Below are 16,361 nucleotides of genomic sequence, written 5' to 3' on the forward strand. Positions count from 1 at the left end.
TTTTTATGTACATACATACTTATGTATGTATGTCTGCTTGTTGTCTATGTACATACATATAAATATATATAGATAATGCAAAATAGTAATTAAAATGCAAAACGTGTTCCATAACTTTTTCCCTAGTTGAGTTGATTTGGATTTATTGCTTTGCTGCTAGTCTTGCATACAAACACACTTGTACAAACATGCATGTATGTAGGTATATACCATAAAGTATGTATATACGACTAGATTCTTCTGGCACGACACTATTTTTCGCAGCCATAAATACCAACAACATAACCGCTACAACACACCAATGCTGACCGACGTAATAAAAGTAATTACAAAAACATTTTCTGAAATAATTTTTTACTGTTGCTTTATGTTGCTGGCATTTTAAATCATCACATTTCTATTTCTAATAAATAATTAGAGAATTTGTTCATTTTTCACCTATGCTTGCTTTGTATTTAATATGTTAATCAGAAGTTAATTATACCGCTTTGAGTAATTGCTTTTAATTCGCGACGATTATTGGGGAATGTTTACGAATTAGAATGTAATCAAGAATGCTGAGAATAATTGGGAGCTTTACGTGTATGCATTGTTTAATTTTTGTTGAGAAACACAAAATGATTGGCAAAAAAGCAAACTGGCTTGCATGAGAACAGCTGATTACTCGTTAATGAAAAATACACATATAACATTAAATATATATATATTAAAAACAAAAAAAAATTAACTTTGGCTGCGCCGAAGCTATAATACCCTTCACAGGGACACTTCCTATAGCATAAAAAAGTTTAAAAAGATTTATATCTTGATTTTACTCGACCAGGTTTTATGGCTGATCCGGTCTTTCTTCGTAGATTACAGCATTGCCTTAGCCCATAATCCATGCCATATTCCTGAAGATATGTTGTCAAATAACGACGTTTTGACCATACCAGAATTTGATTTAATCAATCCGTTGGCACATATGTTTGTATCCGTTATCAGCAATTCTGTCAAATGTAGTTTGAATTTTCTTGGGGTGAATGTTGATATTGTACTCGTAAAATACACGCCATTTAGTTTTTTTAACGAAGCAATATTTCTTGCCAACCACTCTTCGTATTTCACAACTTTCAAATGTGATATTTTTCGCGTCCACCACTGTAGAACACACGTAGCGAAGCATCAACAGCTGCACAACGGAGCGTTAACAGCAACGTAACGGAGCATTAACATTTCACAGCCTTTACATTATGTTATTGACATTACAGCGCCGATCAATAGCTGCGGCGTGAATGTTAGTGCAACCAATGCAGAGAATACCACTTGAAGTGCCTTTCTTTAGGCTCGAGTTTTGTAATTAACTTTCTATTAAGGTGGTGAAATATACGCTGCTGTCTACTGATTGATTATTGGTGACAAAATCAAAACCGACATTGCATATTTTCATTCCATGAACATTTCCTCTGTTAACATATGTTTCGGTTTCCTCCGTTAATTGCCTGCTGTAAAGTGACCCTCGTTAGCGCCTACACGCACACACGTACCGCATATTGCATTACATACACACATATGTAGGTATTTGTTTATGTATACCTGTATTGGTGCAGTTTTATCAACATTCCAATTGCTAGTTTGGAGCGCACAGCTCTTACACGACTCTCATGCGCTTAACACTGCACTTGATGTTGCCAGATTGTATTATTAAAATAATATAACACAGTTCAAAACACCACCTCGACTTTCCATAGGTATTGAAGCAAATGAATGAACATGCCTAGCACTTTTATTTGGCGTTGACCTCACTTCACTTTAAGAACAATGGAGGCTTAGTCACAAGTCTCTAAAATTGAAATTTTCAATTAGAGACAATTTTTGTGACTTCAGACGATTTTGCAATTCAGTACGTGACAACCACAAAAATCTCTCAATTGAAAACGAACAAGTCTAATCACTCACACGCTCTTACAATAACCTCAAAATGTCTGAAATAGTGACTAGAAACTGTTTACAGAATTGCGCCATTAAAGGCCGGCTCATGGTTACTCGTGGTTTAGGTGGTATGTAACGGCTCTTGCTGAAACCACATATCGTTCATGGCATCTTATTATATTCTAAAACTCACCGATCCAAACGGGTTAGATCGCCGAAATATCAGGCCTTGGCCTGATGAAATCCGAGTCAATTCCGGTACGTAGAACCGGCTATCGTGGCAATTGATCGTGCATGGCAATCGTTAGGCGTCTGAACTCAAGACTGTCAAATTTACTTCCATTTATGTATAGGAATTGATTTTCCTAAAACAACGGAAGAGAATTTTGAATTTTGTCGCTGATTTCTTTAATACGCGGCTTCACAATAACAATCTGGCAACACCAACCACTTTTGCCGGTTCGCTCAGTTAACACCAACACAAATGCACGCCAATGTAATCGTCGTTGGGTAGTAGTAGAGTTGGAAAGAGTACACCTATCGGCTGCTAACAACCATCGAGAGCCGCCACTTGCACCGGATATCGTTTTGTAGACGCCATGTAGTTGTTGGATAAACGAGCGGTCGAATGGTTGTGTGAGCAAACGAACGGTCGGTCGTCTAAGTTGATTGTATTGTTTGTTGTGTTTTGATCATTGACGGTCGCTATACGATCTCCTATACACATACATACATATGTGTATATATTTTTATTGTGTTTAATTTGTTGTACAATTACTGTCGCCGTTCCTGGCTCATGTGCCAACATACATAGCCGTACTTGTTGTTCGTGCGCTTTTGATTTTGTATACCGGTTTCTTTTGCTGGCTCTGGCGCAGCCCGAGCGTCGCGTTGTTGCCCGAGCAGCAATTCGTTTGCGTTTACCCATATTTACTTACTGATTTTCAGTGTTTTTCTTACTACTGGCTTTGCTTTGAGCCTGCTTTTTCTCAACTGTTTTTTTGTTTTTGGTTTTTGACGAACGCGTACTAATAAACGCCGAAATGTCAAGACGTCTGACAGTGCAACGCCATTCGGTTTCGTGTGCGCGTGTTTTTCACTTGTTTTTATTTTTCGCCATTTTTCGGGCGTTGTTGCTTACTATTCATTAAAGCGTGTGAAGTGCTTGAACCTTCTGACTGTTTGTTGAACGCAGCAGAATAAACAACAACATGAAATATTGTAATAAATGAGATTAATTTAAACGACAGGCATCGGTAAATGCCGAACATAGAGTGTGCGTGTTACAACTGTGTGACAACAGCCAGCAAAGTACCAAATGCTAGTGAAAAATTGCGAAAATTACTCTACCACCAATTAAATTGTGAAATTTCGTATGCGTGACATGATTGCTCCACGAAGCGCTGGCATTAACGAAGCCTAGTCATGCAATGAAATCGCTAAGAAACATGAAAACCATTAATAGTCGTGTTTTTCGACTACTCTCTTCTTAATGCTAGCGAAAAAATAGTACATCAGCTGCTAAAATGAACTTCAAAGGCAAATAATACACAACTTTGCATTCGTTTATGCGCTCTCAATGTCGTGTACCAACAAACCGACAGCTCTGCCACCCCACTGATCGAGGCATCGCAAGCAAAACCCGCCCTATTAGCAAACAGTCTTCAGTGTGCTTGTCAGCGACAGCCCTTGACTCATCTCGCAGCACTAGTGTTATTGTTGTTGTTCTTATTCGCGTTGACTTCTTTATTATGAAACGTCAGGGACATGTGATCACTGAAGCAGGCTATGAATATTCATTAAAATAGGTAGGACCGTCACAAGGTGCAATTAAAACGTGTGTCGAAGCTTACAACTTCTTATTTACAAAATGTTGCATTAGGGTTACTTAAAACGACATGGAAATGGAAACATATTGACAGAAGGCGGCATCAGAGTGGGTACGTTGTCTGTAGCGGAATAGTATGCAACTGACTGACACTGAGTTGAATGTGTGCATTTGGAGAGCGACATATTGACCATGACTACTCTACCGCAGAAGAATCCGTTAAATGGACTCTACTTTTTGCATACGGCAATATGGCAAGAAATAAATTAGAAATTAAATGAGACAATGCAATGCAATCTTGTCTATATGACAAAAGGAATGAAACAACAAAATTGATTCTACAAGGAAAAATCTTGGAATTATGTGGCGAGATAATTGGTGGTAATAAATAACAGCTGATTTATGTTTGCTTGCGCAAACCCAGTTCCTGCTGGGATGTTTTCGCAGAAATCACCCCTGCAACCACCTGCCTGGAGCGAAACTGCCTCCTAGGAACATTAAGAGGTCTTTCCTCAATTACGTCGACGACATCGAACAATACGCCGACCGGATTTCGGACGCAACTAACTTCCGACAAGCTCAGACCGTCATTCACAGCGGAGCTATCAACACCTTCACTGACTCCCTACCAGTGAATGGCGTTCTTGGGGTCAAATCACCACCCATTGCAGACGAAGAGCTCGAGTCGGTGCGAGAAACGAGAGTGACCCTTGCGCAGCTTCGTTTGGATATTGTCCAGAATAGACCCCGACATATCCAACATATGTCCTGCGTTCAATGAGTCTCCGCATGACACTGGCAATCTCTTTGCATGCCCCGCCAACCCCGCTCATCTGACACCCTTTTCTCTTTGGTCCGACCCCGTCGAAACAGCACGTTTCTTGGGTCTCAATGTTAGATGACGCTGACGTCGAGAGAAACCATTAAAATTTTTAAACCAGGGGGGGACGGGAAACGGCACTATATTTTAATAGATAACACATTTATGCGCAACAGCTGTCAAACAGCAGCTGTCACTTCTCTCGCGCTGCGCTGCGCACACTCGCTCCACTGTCTTGTCTATTTGCTGCGCCCTTCGCTCAACGCTGATTCATTAGCGTTAATCTTAGCAGCCTTATGAATTGTGGTTTTCAGCTTGTTGACGGTTGCTTTATGAGTAAATTACTATATACATATGTATGTATATGATTTATAGGCATGGAAGATATCAAGCAACACCACCAATATGTGTGTGCATATGTATGAATGTATGTATGTATTAGAAATAGTGACAAGTCTATGTACAGAGATGAGCTGATGTGTAAATAGAATGAAACTGCAAAGCATTTGATATTCTTAAACTGCAAAACATCCCTGCGCGCTTACGCATCTGAGCGCCGCACCCGCTCGTTCTTACTGTTATTTACTTATTTTTTGCCACTTGCTTGCGAAGTTTCACTGGAAATCAATAATAATTTATGCAACAAAAAGCCATAACAAAATTCAATAATAAAAACAACAACAAAAATATGTGATAAATAAGCGCCAAAGTTGCGCAGCCCTTTGTCTGTGCGCTTTAAAGAAACTTTTTTTTTGCTTTTATGTAAGAAAAAATACGCAATTTGGTTTTTGTTGTATTGCTACAACAACAAATTCAGGTTTTGAATTTTTGTGCATGCAAATGAGTTTGTTTTGATTTACAAAGTCCAAAAATGGAAAATGTTGGCTTTTGGACTTGCAAAGCGCTCAAGGTCATGCGTTGCATTGTTGCGCATAAGCTTGTGTGGGCTCCACAGCGTCCTTGTTGTTTTAAACTGTCTTTTATGTAGCTTTAATACTTTTAATTTAATATTATTACTCCCTTAGTTATCACAGTCCACATTTACTGGTATTTTTTTACGACTGAACTTTTTTATTCTTTGTTTTGAGTTCTTAGAAATTTTCCATTTACAATTTGTAATTCGAGTTCGCACATAGTTGGCGGCATGTATGTACATACAAATGTATGTCTGTAGGCGCTTACTACTTTTATTACAAGCCAATTGGAAGGTTTTATTAACCTCCAACGTATTTTTCTTTACTTGCTTATCGATTCGCTTGTCTCCATTTCAACGGTATCTCCGCCTACTTAAACGTATACTCGCGCATAAAGATAAACTTACAAGCTTATACGTATTGTCTATGCACAATAAACCGCTTAAACCAAATTTGGTGTCATAACATTTTCAAGTAATCAACTCAAGCATTCATTCAATCAATCATTTCTATGTTTTACACTTAATCCAAACGTGCGGAATTGCCCAGAGCAAGTGGACGCTTACATATTGTATTTGCCGCAAATTTTTGTAATGATTTTTTTTCGAAATATTTTAAGTTTTGGAGCTTTCAAGCACGCTCTTCAAGCATTGGCTGTTTTACTTTCACGACAAAACCGCTAAAAAGGAAGCACAACTTAAGCATTACAGCGCTAAAAACAAGCAAAACTCGAAGGAAAATGGGTGGGTGGACTGTGCGCCCTAACCTCAAATTTCACGTGATTTTTTTGTTTATAAATTGTATCAATTCTCTAATTTGTTGGTTGGGTGAATTTCGAAATTTGTCCGCCAGGCTTGACTAATGCAGTAAACTTGCTCTGAACCTACTAAGCTTGCACAAACTTATATAATTCTCTATTAAAAACGAAGAATAAACAGTTCTTGTCAAATAAAAAGGATTTCATTACAAGAACATAATTTTGACCGATGCTGTAATTTCAAGATATGATGCCGAGTTGATAGTCATTGGCCAGTTAAAATAGTTAAAACCCACTTTTGTGGAAACAGATAATATTTAAAATTAATACTCACCGATTCAAACGGGGTTAGATCGCCAAAAAAACAGGCCTGGCCGTACATAATCGGGGTCAATTCCGGTGCGTAGAACCGGCTGTCGTGGGGATCGGTGAACAGGTATATCGATATCGGCGGTTCTGACAAATAAGCATTTTAGTGGGCGGAAAAAACGTATGCAGACAGACTGATGTTCATGACTGAACCGACGTAGTTCGAAAGACTGATCAGTTATATTCATTTGTACTTAATGGGGTCTGACGTTTTCTTCTGTGTGTTTAAAAAAAAAAACCGATAACTTCAAACGAAACTTGAGTCTATCCAGTATAAGACCCTACTCTCTTGGTCTCATTAAGCAGCTGCTGCAAAACTGTTACAGTCGTCAAACTAGATGATAGAAACAATCTGCAACGAAAGAAATAAGAATAATGTGAATCAAAAAACTTAAACTAAGTGGGACTTAAGGCAGACACTCAAGCATTTTTTAATTGGAATCAATTAACTTTCCCATATCGTAGTTGCTGGGTATATTCTGCACTCCGCCAGTGCAAACTTAGTATATTTTGTTCAGAACATACAAAGCGTTGAAAGGTCATGATAGATAATGCAAACCGGACATTTTATGCGTTCAGAACTCAAGTCCCATACATTGATAGAGCTATAGACTTACGAATAGAACTCTTTTTGTGACGTCTCGTCGTAGATTGTTTCCGTTGATTTTCGGAATAGAGAAGTGCTTTGCCTCCACTCGAGACTTGCAAGCACCGTTGCAGTCAAAATAGTTCATCTATATATAAGTTTCCCATTCTTCTGACAAGATTTTATTCACTCCGCTTGAGGATTTCTCCAAATGCAATCTTTTATTCAAAACACAGCTAGGTCAAGAGTAGCTGCCAGCTGCTATACATGTGTAAGTCACATGAGAATCATAGCAGAATGAAGAAAGAAAACAAGCAGTGATGAGGGAAAAGTCAGTATCTCATAAGAAAGTACTCGTATTTATTACGAACAAGCGCTACAAACAACCATAATTGCTGCATAAATCAAGCAAGGGAAGCATACAAAGTAGCAGCGGTAGCAACAACAATTGCATAGAGATATCCGTCAGCACTGTGTCGAAGTGAAAATGTTAATGCGGGGCATAGATATAATAAAACAAAGCGTACAGAGCATTAACAATGGAGCCAAAGCCGTCAGAGCCACAGCCAGAGTTGCTTGGAGCCTGCAGTGTGTCATGACGCTAACTGTGCGAAGACTATAAGATAGCAGCGCGGCAAGCGGTCGCTGCACTACAACAGCAACAAGTACATTGAGTGCGGGGCAGCACGAAGCGGTGCGAAGAGCACTGCTGCAATTGTAAAGCTTGTTTATTTGGCTGCCGCTGCCGTTGCACTTAGCGCACTCGTTGCAACGTCGGAGTCAACAAAAGCTATGCTTTAAAGAAGGACAAGCCTTGATAGAAGAACAAGCAGAGTGAAAAGCAAATGCCAAATACGAAAAGTGTGGAATATGAAAAGTGGCAAAGAGAATATATATATTGAAATCTTACATACATACATACACAAGTGGGTTTGAACCGCTCGCTGCATGGAACAGATTTTGAACATAATGCGAACGAAGTGTGTAGAAAATCTTGAAATAGTGATTTACTTGCTACCAAAGTGGGTTCCACAGACAACATGCATTGCTTATCAAAGTATTATCTCTGTGCTTGAAAGAGAAACCTTTTATTCCGTCCACTACATATGGTACATATGTACATACGCACACAAATTCTTTAGACCGTCTATTTTAATGGGTTAGTAGTAGGCTATCACTGCACACCAACAAGCATACATACATAAGTGTTTTTGTATGACTAACTGCTTTACCAGCGCATGCAGTGGTTCCCAAAGTACGCATGAAAAGCAAAAAAACAAAAAAAGATCTTTGTCTTGATTTTGACCGTTCAGTTTGTATGGCTGCTATATGCTAGAGTAGTCTGATCGAAACAATTTGTTCGCAGGTTGTACCGTTGCCTTAGACAATAACTCATGCCAAATTTCTTGAGGATATCTCGTCAAACAAAACAGTTTTCCATGCAAGAACTTGATTTTCATCGGCCAGTTTGTATGACAACTATTTGCTACATTGGCCCGATATTGGCAATTTCGATAAATAAACAGATTCTTTGGGAAAAAATGACGTATGCAAAATTTCAGATCGATATCTCAGCAACTGAGCGACTAGTGCGCGTATATACAGGCAGGTTGAGCGATTACCTAATTATCACACTTGATATTGTTGTCCAGAATATTACTTGGGTTTGACTATTGTCTGTTTTCTTGCAGTACTTTTTAGTAGCATTCGGATGCGTCAGTGAAAGGTTTCGTCCATTACCAATAGATATGTCAGTGAAACGTTTGACAACCACTGCTTTCGTCCATTACCAATAGCTGCAAGACTTGTCTATGACTAATGACACACAAAGTAGCTTTTGAGTCTGCCATTTGACTCATTAAAAGAGAAGCAAATACGCGAGTCAATGATTAAAAAGAAAAAAATCCCGAAAATAAGTACAAATAAATTACTTAAAAGACAAAAAATATCGAGGAAAGTAACGAAAATTAACGTAAATGAGCACAACGCTTCACCTGAGTAGTTTCAGCGCTTATCTACAGGCAAAGTATGTAACTACATACACGTATACATGTGTGTGTATGCTCCAGCCATGCACAGAGTGTGCAACCAAAGAGCAATAACGCCAGCAAGAGCAAAAATTAGTGTAAAAATATAAATAATAATAAAAAAAAACCATTAGCTTAACATAGAAATGCATGCGTACATATGTAAGTATGTATGTATGTATGTATAAAATTTTGTTAATGTATTATTGATTGGAACTGAAGCACCAAGACGTATGATTATTATGCGCAGGTGGTGATCAATCCAAATACATATAGAACTATACAAAAATCACATGTTTTTGCGTTTTTCATTGGGACGTCGGACGTTTATTGGAAAACAGCAACACGATTGCTACCAGATATGGCTCACGAGTAATTAAGCACGAAAAAAACGACGACGATGACATTGAATTGGCGGAATCATGTGGTTGCCAGTGACCATCGCGGTTTTTTGCGCGTGAAAAAATTGTGGTTACAAATATTTCTGCTCAGAAGTGGAAAATTGCAAATAAAATATGCTTGAATGAATTTAAAAAATATGAACAAGCATCCCCCCTCGCATGTTATCTATGCTTGCAGGCTTATTTTATTTTTAGCAGCCACTGTTATCGCCTAAAAGCCGATTTAAGTGCTTTTTATCTGTATTCTTTCGAATAGTTTTCAACGTTTACTTTTCTGCCACAGCACACATTGTTTATTGAACAATGAGGCCGCGCAGTTTAAGGCAGTCTTACGTATTTTTTCCATACATACTCATATACGTAAGCAAACATTGTCGCAAAAGCGCTCTTCCGCCAATTTTCGATCGTCAGCACGTTCTTATTAATTATGCTCGACGCAGCGCCGTTTGGATTTCAGCTTATTTATTTTTATTAGCCTTCCTGTTTACATACTGCTACAGTGATCCGATCTCCACAAATTCTTCAAAGACCATTAAATTGGAAAATGAGGTATACGCCGCGACCTAAGGTCTATTGTGCCCAAGACAAATTTCGTGAAGATATCTCGTCAAACGAAAAGGCTTTCCATACAAGCACTTGATTCCGATCGGTCAGTTTGTATGTCAGCTATATGCTATACCGGTCCAAAGTCAGCGGTTTCAAGTGGTAAAATGTCGAAGTGATGCGAAAATAGAAACAACACACAATGCCACAATGCTACTATTGTCATACTTGTGCATGTTGCATGGTCATTTATTCGAGTACAATCAAATTATTGTGCTGTGCTTTGCTTTGATTAACCCATTGAGGGCAAAAGCAAAATGAAAACTTATTCACAAAACTATTAATTTTTATAGAGCTATTTATTTACGCGCCTGCAGAAAAGAGCTGTGACATACGAAATTTATAAAAGGTATAGGGTGCTGCGGTGTGGGTCGGCAAAATTATTTGCCATACTTTCATTAAGGCTTAGCTCGCTCTGTAACTATTTGTATAGCACTAAAAAGACGTTTGAAATTAGGCTTAAAGTGTTTTTTTTTCTCAAGACGTTCTGAGAGAAGCGCTGTTACCGGCTTAAGCTTCAATATTTCTGCATGAAAAAAATATCCCTATTGTCAAGAGTGTGCTCAATAATGTACAAAAGTCCCGAATAAAATTACTCAATTCATATTTAAGAAATAAATTCGCAAAAAAAGTAATTTTTTTGACCATGAAAGCCTTACTTCCACTTAAGGCAAAGGTTCTCTTTCAACTAAAAATGATAAATCATCTCGACAAACATTAAGATCGATCAAAGAAATATCGAGAGACCAATGTGCAAAGTGTTTTAGCAAATAATTTCATACAGATTTTTTCTCGTAATTCAGAAAAAACGACAATGAACGAATGCAAACAGCCTAAAACAAAGATTCGCCAAATAATTTTATTACCATAAAAATGAAAATTAAATTGCTAAAAGACACGATAAAGGGATAATTAAGAAAAGACATTAAACATTTGAAGTGTAAAACGTTGGATAATTTTCAAATAAAAGCGAATAACGCGCAAAAAAGGCGCACCATCCTAGCAACTAGCAAAGAACGCACAATTTTCGCATCAGCAGCCCACGCACCTCTCCTTCGCCCACAAGTTCCCACTCCCAAAACCAAATTTAACTAACTCGTAACTGTATTTAAAACACAATGATCAAATTGAAATCGTTGTTCCGCAGAGGGCAAGGACCCTCGGGCTCCTCGAAGCATTCCTCCTCCAACAGCCGTCACAAATCGCAGTCCACCACATCGCTGAACACGGTCGGCAGCAGCAGTCAGGAGCCCGCCGCACCGACGGCCGTCGCAGCCGCCAACACAGCCACATTTTATCCGCCCATCGATCCGCTCACAGAACGCGGCGTCGACGTAGGTGACGGTGATTTGAATATCATTACCCCACTAGCAGCGCGCACGCGCAGTCGCACACCGGAGGCGCTGCACCACGCCAACAATAATAGCAACGCGGCGCAGCTGAGTGGCGCCAACAACGCCAATACTTTGCCGCACAAGAAGCCAAAGGTCGCCGGCACCGGCAAAAAGGGTCAGAAGCAGCCAAAGCAATTGCCAACGACAGCGACAGCGCAGCCACAAGCGCCGCCAGCACGTGCTGAAGTCGTAGTTGCTGCCGCACCAGTTGGCAATGTAATGACGACAATAGCCGCTGCACCGGGAAGTCACAATTCCGCGGTTAATACAGCTGCAGCAGCAGCCGCCGCCGCCGCTGCCGCGGCAGCAACCAATAACAATTACACCACCGGCGGCGAATTGATTAGCGCGTCCATTGGGCAAGTGGCGCTGCCGACGCCAGCCGAAGCGGGCATAGATTTGTACAAGTTGAATGCGGCCAATTATCAGCAATTCATTAACAACGAGCAACTATTACAACAGCAACAACAACATCAACAACAATTGTTAGAGGTACGTCGGCATAACAATACAAAAACATTTACTTAATTTGTTTCAAATTCGAATAATGTTTTTGTTTCTCGTGGCAGGCTAACAACAAAATGCAGGATCTGCAGGCGCAGCTCGAGCGCCTGGGTCACGAAAAATCATTACTGGAAGCGCGCATTGCCGAACTGCTGCCGTATCAGGCCGAAGTGGGTAAATTGAAGGCGGAGCTGCTCAAGATGCAGGTGGGGGACCATGTTTTTGCAGAAAAATATCGCCATTAAATAACTGTAAATCTCTGGAAAACACACACACAGCAGCAACAATAAAGCTGTTTGCGCTATTTCTGCACCGCAATGCAACTCTGCATAGTGCAGGTGATTTACAGTTATTTAATTGTCAGCTGCAAGTAGTGTAATTTAATTAACGCCGACACTTTAAATGGCATGCCACAGCGTCGTATTTTCATATTAATTTATTTTTCTCCCTCTTGCGCACAGAGCCAGCACGAGAAAAGTCAATTGGAGGTGACAAATCTCAAGTACGAGAATGAATCGTTGCGCAATCGTTTGCGTGATGTTGTCAACTCACCATTATCAGACGCCGAGAAACACCAAATCATACAAGACTCGCAGCGATTGCATAGTTCGGCGCCGGCCTCAATTGCGCTGCCAAGTGTAAGTTGACCAATAGACTATTGGTTTGCACAACCTTCTCGTTTTGCGGAAGTCCGTTCTCAAAAATAAAAATATTTTACATTATTGATTTATTAAACAATTGAACTGTTCTTCCACTGGTTGTAGACTACCGACAATGACGTGGGCACACCCTGTCTCACGCCCGATTGGGACAAGCACTCCTCATCAAGCGAAATTTCCGTCGCCTGCCTGCAAGATAAGATCATACAAATGGAGGAGACGCACTATTCGACCAATGAAGAACTGCAGGCCACACTTCAAGAGCTAGCCGATTTGCAGGCCCAGTTGAGTGATGCACAGGCGGAGAACGAACGTTTAGCCGAAGAGAAGGATGTGCTCTTTCAGACACTGTGTCGCCAAACTGAGAAACTGAATGATTCGCGCACACAAATCAACACGCTACGCACCGAAATCAGCTCCTCTGAACGCGAACGTAAGCTACTCGATCTGATTAAGACATCACAGGAAGAACGCGAAGCGATACTCGTCAAGCAGGAGGAGCTCAATGCCGAATTGCAGGAGTTACGGCAACAGCTGGAGGCCGCCCTGGCGGATTGTACACGTACGCGCGAACGCAATGCGCTGCTGGACTCCACCGTCGATGCGGCGAACGCCGAACGCAAACAAATTGAAGCGCAGCTTACACAGGCCAAAGAGGAGATCTCACAGCGCAGCATCGAGATAAATCGCCTGAGCACGCTGCTGGAGAATGCACGCTCAAAAATCGAAGAACTGGAGCAAGATTTGGCGCGTGGTGAAAAAACCGATCTTACCGATTTATTGGACGCGGCGCGCAAAGAGAAGGATACGTTGGAGGAGCGCGTGGCCGAGTTGCAGGATCAGTATTCACGCAGTCAGGCGGAAATTCGACGAATCAAAGAACAGCTGTCCGGCGTGACTGAGGAGTGCAAGGTCGCAAAGAATAATGCCAAGTGTGCCGTCTCACATCTGGAATATCGGCTGGAGCAGTTGCAACAGGAGAAGGACAAGTTGAGCGGCGAGCATCAGCAGCTAGTCGATAGCACCAACGAATTGCAGGTAAGTGTGGTGTTTACGATGTATTTCCAACTATCCATATTGATTGTATGACATTTGATAGGTGCAATGCAAATGTCACTTGGAGGACAAGCAACAGTTACAAAACCTACTCAGCGAGACGCAGAAGCATTTGGGCGATGTGGAGGGCAAACTGAATGCGACCGAAAAACAGCTCGAGGAGGAAGTGAAGCTGCGCAAACAGGAGGTAACGACACTGCAAACGACATGTAACTCATTTCCACTGAACGGCAGCTTCTTTTCAGGCAGAGGAATGGCAACAGTTCCAGTCGGACTTGCTGATGACGGTGCGGGTGGCCAATGATTTTAAGACTGAAGCGTTGAGTGCGCGCGAACAGCTGGTGCTCGACAACAAAACGCAAAAGGAGAAGATACGACTGCTGGAGCAGCAAATTGAGAAGCTGACAAAACAACGTAAGCGTCAAGGTTTTATACAAAAAAAAACATTTTCGGAAGAAGTCATCTAACTGTTTTCACTTTTAAACATAAATTACAGAAATGCAACAGAATGAAACGCAGCAATCGGTGCTGACCACTGTCCAACAAGAAATGGCTTCGCGGCGCAGTAAAATCGGCAGCAGTCTGAATCGGCAAGACTCGCGGCTGTCGGTGAAGACGCTTATCGAGAGCATTGAAAACAATAAGGTGGGTAGTAGGTAACTGGACTAGTATAGTGTTCTACAAAAAAGAAAGATTTCCGATCAATTCTAACTAGTTTTGTCGGCACAATAACAGTTTTTAAAACTGCTTGAAATACTCTCTCTGAAACTGTTACTATAAAAATTCGTCTGTTACTTCTACCTTTGTATACAACTGATCCTCAATGAATGATCGGTCATCGTCGTTTACTTTGTCAAGATCATCTTCGCTCTCTATAGAGACGACTAAAATCGGCGTTCCCACGACAGTCGGGTCTACGTAACCGGAACGGATGCGAATTCTACCGCTACAACAACAACAACAGCGACTAAAAGCGATGAACACAGATTTCAAAAGCTTCCAAGAAGAAAACTGCGCTTTGGATAGTTCTGTTACATGTCGGGTTTTGCTCGAAGATTTTTTCTCTCCAATTTGTCAATGGATAGCAGAAGAAAGAAGACTTGGAGTAATGCTGTCCAATTAACAATCCTTGAGCGAATAATTGAATATAAAACGGGTCCATTGCGCTTACGTGGACCCATCTGTCATGGGAACGGAACAGATCTTCGAATTTATTAAAATTTATTCCTTTCCACTTTCACCTTTAGCCCAAAGTTGAGGAAACTGAGTCACATTACAGTTCCACATCTAGCTTAAATAGCGCTACACCGGAGATAACGGGCAATCTACTGCCACCGGTCATTGGCAATAACGCAACGAATAACGACTGGACTGAGAATGTGAGTAGCAATTATTTTGTTGTTACTGTTTTAATTTTGATTTTTTTTGATCTTTTTGCTTAGGTGCGTCTACAAACTACAACAACCATTAACAGCAGTAGCATTAACAGCATTACAAACAGCAATACCGCCAACAATATACCTGCCAAAGGACCGCTGCGCGAACAGCAACAACAAACGCCGGCAACAACAACACAAACTAGCTTAGTCTCGAATCTGCATCACTTTAGTGGCCTCAACAGTGTATCGAGCAAATCGCTACTAAGTGGTGAGTAAATCAGACACACATATACAAACAGCTTTCTACACAATGTGCAATTTATATCAACATACCATATTTGCGTTCTCTCTTTTGCAGGCGAACGCAAGGATCCCTTGAATATGTTGGCGAAAAACGGCGGTTCGAAACGCAATGCGCTGCTGAAATGGTGTCAAAACAAAACCGTCGGCTATCGCAATATTGACATAACGAATTTCAGTTCGTCCTGGAATGACGGTTTAGCGCTCTGTGCAATACTACATTCCTATCTGCCCGATCGTATACCCTACGACACGCTCAATCCGACCAACAAGCGACGGAACTTCTCCCTGGCGTTTGCGGCGGCCGAGTCTGTGGGCATACAAACGACCTTGGTAAGACACCTAAACATACACACACACATAAAATGCACATTTTAACCAACCGATTTGTCCGATTCACAGAATATAAACGACATGTGTCAGCTCGAGCGGCCCGACTGGACCCAGGTGATGTCCTACGTAACGGCAATTTACAAACATTTCGAAACGTAGACACGAGCGCCATGACAAACACGCACATGCGCACTTGTGCACAATGTTGTGAGCTAAGTTGGGCAGCAACAAATGCTTATATTTGTACTTTCCTGCTGTGTGTTGTTAGGGCGGTATGCGCGGATGGCAATGTAGTGAGCGTGAATGAAAATGGGAAAAACTAAGACTTAACGCAGTATGCTGTATACTTGATAGACACATTATTTAGTGGCAATGGCGTAATACATACACACTTTATTATCACACTCTTGTTCCATAGTGTTTTTTTTTCGCATTATTATTATTATTGTAATTTACACATATTTAATTTATTGAATAAAAAAAAAATAATATAGAAAAAACGCGAGATATATCATTTAAA

At 40.7% G+C, this 16,361-nt stretch overlaps 2 protein-coding genes across 8 annotated transcripts in view; one reads left to right on the plus strand and one right to left on the minus strand.

Annotated features, from left to right (window-relative positions):
* Nucleotides 1–6,850, minus strand: part of LOC105230435 (zinc finger protein 329) — a 28,676-nt gene extending 21,826 nt beyond the window's left edge. For 2 of the 3 annotated variants that reach the window (XM_049456448.1, XM_049456444.1), the window contains exon 1: nucleotides 6,565–6,849. In XM_049456448.1, the coding sequence (XP_049312405.1) occupies nucleotides 6,565–6,612 (48 nt within the window). In that variant the 5' untranslated portion in view covers nucleotides 6,613–6,849. Of the gene's footprint in view, nucleotides 1–6,564 lie in introns of all 3 variants that reach the window. The other variant, XM_049456449.1, reaches the window with a different exon arrangement.
* Nucleotides 1–16,326, plus strand: part of LOC105232337 (cytospin-A) — a 30,288-nt gene extending 13,962 nt beyond the window's left edge. Inside the window, exons 1-12 of one of the 5 annotated variants that reach the window (XM_011213991.4) lie at nucleotides 2,426–2,562; nucleotides 11,020–12,102; nucleotides 12,180–12,320; nucleotides 12,576–12,752; nucleotides 12,879–13,811; nucleotides 13,873–14,016; nucleotides 14,075–14,243; nucleotides 14,326–14,474; nucleotides 15,077–15,208; nucleotides 15,272–15,476; nucleotides 15,567–15,841; nucleotides 15,911–16,321. In XM_011213991.4, the coding sequence (XP_011212293.2) occupies nucleotides 11,335–12,102; nucleotides 12,180–12,320; nucleotides 12,576–12,752; nucleotides 12,879–13,811; nucleotides 13,873–14,016; nucleotides 14,075–14,243; nucleotides 14,326–14,474; nucleotides 15,077–15,208; nucleotides 15,272–15,476; nucleotides 15,567–15,841; nucleotides 15,911–16,000 (3,183 nt within the window). In that variant the 5' untranslated portion in view covers nucleotides 2,426–2,562; nucleotides 11,020–11,334 and the 3' untranslated portion in view covers nucleotides 16,001–16,321. Of the gene's footprint in view, nucleotides 1–2,425; nucleotides 3,133–9,391; nucleotides 12,103–12,179; nucleotides 12,321–12,575; nucleotides 12,753–12,878; nucleotides 13,812–13,872; nucleotides 14,017–14,074; nucleotides 14,244–14,325; nucleotides 14,475–15,076; nucleotides 15,209–15,271; nucleotides 15,477–15,566; nucleotides 15,842–15,910 lie in introns of those variants that run through there. The other 4 variants (XM_049456441.1, XM_049456442.1, XM_049456443.1 and 1 more) reach the window with 4 other exon arrangements.
* Nucleotides 16,327–16,361: the final 35 nt, after the last annotated feature.

The sequence above is a fragment of the Bactrocera dorsalis genome, chromosome 4 (genome assembly GCF_023373825.1).
Source record: "Bactrocera dorsalis isolate Fly_Bdor chromosome 4, ASM2337382v1, whole genome shotgun sequence".
Taxonomy (NCBI): Eukaryota; Metazoa; Arthropoda; class Insecta; order Diptera; family Tephritidae; genus Bactrocera; species Bactrocera dorsalis.